Source organism: Hypanus sabinus, chromosome 14, assembly GCF_030144855.1.
Source record: "Hypanus sabinus isolate sHypSab1 chromosome 14, sHypSab1.hap1, whole genome shotgun sequence".
Taxonomy (NCBI): domain Eukaryota; kingdom Metazoa; phylum Chordata; class Chondrichthyes; order Myliobatiformes; family Dasyatidae; genus Hypanus; species Hypanus sabinus.
In genome coordinates this window covers 50,066,703-50,072,702 of record NC_082719.1, presented here as the reverse complement: position 1 = coordinate 50,072,702, position 6,000 = coordinate 50,066,703, and the positions used below count along the sequence as shown (strand labels likewise).

Below are 6,000 nucleotides of genomic sequence, written 5' to 3'. Positions count from 1 at the left end.
GGAGAGGCGCAGGGAATATTGAAGGTATGCTCATGAATTTTATAAAGAAACAGACTCTGTTTCCTATTTAAAATAGAAGATGCTGGATGGCTGTGGCTAGGATTTAAACATTTAGCTGTGGTAATTTATTTTAAAGCCAAAGCATTCGTAGTCATCAGACACAAATTCATTGACAAACTCAATGTATATAGTTAATCCTCCAAACTATAATAGGGCTGAATATCTTACCTTGATGTTGTTGCTATTACAGTCCTTTAAGGGTTAATAAGAGGAAACAAGAAAATGAAATCTAATATTACAGTAGATAATAATTGAGCTAATGCACATAGTAAAGCCAGTAAACCAAGTTAAAAAACCCAAACGTGACAGGAAAGACCACCCGTGACCACCTGTCTATGGCATTAACATCTGCCAGATCTGGGATTTTTATTTTCAGTTGTGACGTCCGTCGTCGTAAACGTCCCTTCTTCTGAACCACGTGCCTTTCCAAAGCACTTCTACCATAGCCATCCCTGCTTGCAATTGGTCTTCTGTGCTGAATGCTGCCACTGTCATAAGAAAACATGGTGGTTCTTGGATCATTGATATTCGTCAACACCTCAGAACCTGTGATTTCATTTCTAATTTCAAGAGTGGTTAGAAGAATATTTCCATGTGCATCCACCTGTGTTGAGAAGAGAAATATTTTGAGGAGTAGAAATCTATACACACACACACATAAAACTCACATATGTTTGTACAACATTTGCAGTTAATGTTTAAACATATGCAGAAGTTTGGTCCACTTTGTATGCAATTGTGTGACTTTCACATTTGCGATCCAGAGCCACCTTGATGCAATTCTTTGTCCTATACATAACTTACAGATTGCAAGCACATGAAAAGACCAATTCTTGTTGCAGGGCTGACAGAAGCATCGATGAGGAAGTACTGTTTTAGTGCTGATCCTGTCCAAAATACTGGGGAAGGGATAAAATAGCAGTTAAATTAATTGATTTTATTTTTTTTAATTTAGAGACATAGCAAGTTAACAGGCCCTTTCAGCCCAATGAATCCACACCACACAATTACATCCATGTGACCTACTCACCTGTAGATCTTTGAAATGTGAGAGGAAATCCACATGGTCATGGGGAGAATGTACAAACTTCTTACAAGACCCTTCAGCCCACAATGTTGTGCAGACTTCTTGACCTGCTGTAATCTAACCCCTCCCTCCTACCAAAGAAGCAGGCACTGCCACAACAAACTCAATTAACTTATGAATTGTTTATGGAGGTTTTGGATAAAAAAATCTGATGAACTACAACAATTTTTTAAAGAAGATATAAAGGCTTTTCAAGAGTGGATGATTAATGGTTAAGACGGATTCAGTAATTAACTAGCAACAAGCTCTTATCGCGTCTCTGCAAGAAGATGCTCGGAAGCGAGATTTGACTATTGAAAAACTGCAAAAGGATTTAATTTCGACCATTAAGCTGATGGAAGCCCTTAAAGCCAAGAGTGACGATTTTGAGAATCGGTCCAGAAGACAGAACCTACGTATACTTGGTCTTCCAGACGGCATAGAAAAAGATGACCCTTCGAAATATTTTGCTCAACTTTTAAAAGAAGCGTATCCGTCGATTTTCCCGAATAACCCTCCTTTATTGGATCGGGCACATAGAATTCGGCGTCGATCACCGAGTGCTACAGACAAACCTTCGGTGGTAATTGTCCGGTTCCATTATGTACATGACAAAGAACAACTTATACGTGCAGCTCGTCGGGCAGGAATGATTAAATTCAAAGATTACTGCTTCCGCCTGGTTGAAGACTTTAGCCCTGACCTTTTAAAAAGAAGGCTTCTTTTTAAACCGTTGATGGCTGAATGTTATGAGAAAAATCTGAAACCTGCGCTCCTATACCCTGCAAAGCTTCGAATATCTCCATCGAATGCTCCACGCCAGGTTTTTTTTTTCAACTTCAGAAGTGAGAAATTATCTGGAGGAGAACTTCCTTACTGCTACAGACACCAGTCTCTAATAAATGAACGATTCTGATCGTGTAAGATGGTTCTCGATTTCTTAAACCAGAATTAAAATCTGGTTATTGGTGTAGGTTCATCCTATACTTTATACTTAAGTTAAAGTGTGTTTTCGTCATATTAATTGTTTTGCCTTATACACTTTAACCATTATACTACATTCTTGTCCATTAAATTTGTTCCTTCGAAGGTATATTTTTAATTCTTTGAAGGTGAATTTTTTTTTTAATTAAGGGTGGTTTTTTGAAAAAGATTTTTGGGTTTGCTTAAGATGGCGTTATTTTTTTCTTTCTTTCGTCTTCTTCCTACAATGCATCGCTTATCATAGCTTAAATATTTTTTGTTTTGTCTGGGCTAGAGCCCGATTTATAATTTTTTTTAGTGACTATATTCTTATTTTTTTACAACTAACTATACTTAGAAATATGGTTTTTATTATAGCGATTTTAATTTTTAAAGTTGGGGTGATTCTTTTTTATATATCCTCTATATATGGAGTGTTCTTCAGCTGACATGGGGGTAGAATTAGTCTTACTTTTTCCTTTTTTAAGTCATATTTTGGCTTTTTCTCTTTTTCTTGGGGGTGGGGGATGGTCTGTTTTCTAATTCTATTTTTTTTGCATCAGTTTGTGTTAGTTTTTTTATTTGGGCTGTTTTTGAACTTCAAATATGTCTGTGTTGTTGTCACTTCCGGGTCTTCTCTTTACTTTTGTTCCTCTTCCGGGTGCATGAGTTTATAAGTTGGTTAACTCTTTCTATACCGAAGGGTTGATTTTAGAATTATGGCTCAGACCATTAATTTTGTGTCTTGGAATACTAATGGTTTAAATCATCCAATTAAACGAAAGAAGATTTTCAAAGTATTCCAAAGACTTAATGCTCATATCATTTTTGTACAAGAAACTCATGTGAGGAAGGAGGACAAATTTCGTTTTTTCAGATTTTGGTGGGGTCAACAGTATCACACAAATCCGAATACTAAAGTAAAAGGAGTTTCAATTTTTATTGACTCTTCTATTCCATTTGTTCAACATGATATTTTTTTGGATCTGAATGGTAGATTTTTGTTAATTATGGGTTTACTTTGTAATAAAAACATTGCTTTGGTTAATGTTTATGCTCCAAATGTGGATTGTCCTGACTTTTTTAAGTCCTTATTTACCTCTTTACCCAATCTAAATGAATATAAGTTAATAATGGGTGGTGACTTTAATTGCTGTTTAAATCCTTTGATCGATAAATCTTTATCTATTCAGACTTTACCTAATAAGCTGGCCACTTGTATTAACTCTTTTTTGACTGACAATGGAGTTTTTGATATTTGGAGATTTCGGCATCCTAAAGACAAAGAGTTTTCTTTTTTCTCACGTTTATCACTTTTATTCGAGAATTGATTATTTTTTTGTAGACTCTTGTTTTATTCCATTGGTAATCGGTTGTAACTATGATATTATAGCTATCTCTGATCATGCTCCATTATTACTTCCTATGAAATTTACGGATACAGCTTCTAATGCCAGACAATGGCGATTTGACTCTACCTTATTGCAAGACTCAGACTTTATAAAATTTATGGAAGAGCGGATCGACTTCTTCTTTTCAACTAATTCTACAGATGATATCTCCTGCGGAACACTTTGGGACACTTTTAAAGCGTATATACGTGGACAGATTATTTCTTATTCTGTTGGTCTGAGGAAACATACTAAGATGGAAACTCTTTTATTGGTTGATAAAATTAAGGAGATTGATAAGAAATATTCGATTGCTCCTAGTAAGGAGCTTTACAAACAAAGGGTTGAACTTCAAATGGAACATAGTTTATTACTTACATCCTAGATTGAAAATCAATTAATGAAAACTAGATCTGATTTTTATATACATAGTGATAAATCTGGTAAACTATTAGCTAGTCAATTGAAGAATGCTTTGGTTGAACGTCAAATCACTAAGATTTGTCAGCAGAATGGGAATCTGACAGTTAATCATGATGAGATAAATAAGGCATTTCAAGACTTCTATACCTCCCTGTATCAATCTGAATTTCCTCAAGATCATAATACCATGTCTGATTTTCTTGGGAAATTAAATTTTCCAAGATTATCATCTGATGATCTTTTAATATTGGATACTCCTATTACGGATGTAGAAATTAAAGGGGCTATTTCCTCAATGAATTCTGGGAAAGCACCGGGTCCAGATGGTTATACAGTTGAATTTTTAAATTTTTTTTCCGCTACCCTTTCCCCTTGGTTATGTAAGGTTTTTGAGGAAGCCATTAGATTGGGGAATTTGCCACAATCTTTTTATAGAGCTTCCATTTCTCTAATATTGAAGAAAGATAAAGACCCTACTAACTGTGCTTCCTATAGACCAATATCTTTATTGAATGTAGACTCCAAGATTTTTTCCAAGTTACTGGCATCTAGATTGGAGAAGGTATTACCCAAAATTATTTCAGATGATCAAACTGGTTTTATTAAAAATCGCTATTCTTTTTTTAACATTAGGAGATTGTTGAATATTGTTTATACTCCCTCACATGACGCTTCAGAATGCGTGATTTCGTTAGATGCGGAGAAAGCATTTGATAGAGTTGAATGGCCTTACTTATTTAATGTGTTGGAGAAGTTTAATTTTAGTCCGATATTTATATCATGGATTAAATTGATTTATCATACTCCAGTAGCCTCAGTGTTTACCAATAATCAAAGATCTCCCTTTTTTCGCCTATTTCGGGGCACTAGACAAGGATGTCCTCTTAGTTCATTACTATTTAACAATGCCTTAGAAACTTTGGCAATTGCCATCAGACAATCACAGGATATTTTGGGTATTAATCGTGGGACAGACATTCATAAGTTATCTTTGTATGCAGATGATTTATTACTATTCATTTCTAACCCGGAGAAATCCATCCCAGCAGTTTTATCATTATTGGCTCAAATTAGTGAGTTTTCTGGGTATAAGTTAAATCTTAATAAAAGTGAATTGTTTCCTTTGAATAAACGGGTCCCAATTTATGGAAATTTACCTTTTAAATTAGTTAATGATTCTTTTACTTATTTAGGGATCAAAATGACAACAAACCATAAAGATTTGTTTAGATTTAATTTTTTACCTTTAATTGATCAGATTAAAGGTTTGTTTACTAAGTGGTCACCATTATCTTTATCCCTAATAGGTAGGATTAATGCTATTAAGATGGTTATTTTACCTAAGTTTTTATATATTTTTCAAGCGATACCAATTTTTATTCTAAAATCTTTTTTTACTAATGTTGACTCAAAAGTTTCTTCATATATATGGCAGTATAAAAATCCCGGGTTAGGTAAAATATATTTACAGAAGACAAAAAAGGAAGGTGGGTTAGCATTACCTAATTTCAGATTTTATTATTGGGCAGTTAATATTAGATATTTGTTATGCTGGTTGAAAGATGGGGGTGGATCTTTCGGCCCTTGTTGGGTGAGTTTAGAAATTAAATCTGTATCAGTTTATGCTCTGGGTTCTATTTTAGGGACTTCTCTCCCTTTTGCTCTTTCTAAATTGCCGAAATGAATTGACAACCCGATAGTTAAACATACTTTGCGTATATGGTTTCAATTTCGGAGATTTTTTGGGTTGACTCAATTCGTTTTAAATAGTCCTATTGTATCTAATTGTTTTTTCCACCCTTCCATTATAGATCAAGCTTATTCGGCTTGGAAAACTAAGGGATTACTAAGATTTTCTGATTTATTTTTGGACAATTGTTTCATGTCTTTTGAGCAATTATCCAACAAATATAACTTGCCTAGATTTCATTTTTTTAGACATTTTTTAAGTTCTGTACTCCCTACGTTTCCAAATTTTGTGCCTTCAGATATTTTGGAGAGTTTATTTGAATTAGACCCTTTTCAAAAAGGGCTTATTTCAAAACTTTATAATATAATTATGAAGATACGTTCAGAGCCTCTTTATAAGACCAAAAA

The 6,000-nt window shown here is 34.1% G+C and overlaps 1 protein-coding gene across 3 annotated transcripts in view; it reads right to left on the bottom strand.

The window, feature by feature from the left end:
- Window positions 1–316: 316 nt before the first annotated feature.
- LOC132404727 (gamma-aminobutyric acid receptor subunit beta-1-like) overlaps window positions 317–6,000 on the bottom strand; it is a 289,132-nt gene continuing 283,448 nt past the window's right edge. For all 3 annotated transcript variants that reach the window (XM_059989135.1, XM_059989136.1, XM_059989137.1), the window contains one exon: window positions 317–664. In XM_059989135.1, coding sequence (XP_059845118.1) covers window positions 317–664 — 348 coding nt within the window. The remainder of the gene's footprint in view (window positions 665–6,000) is intronic.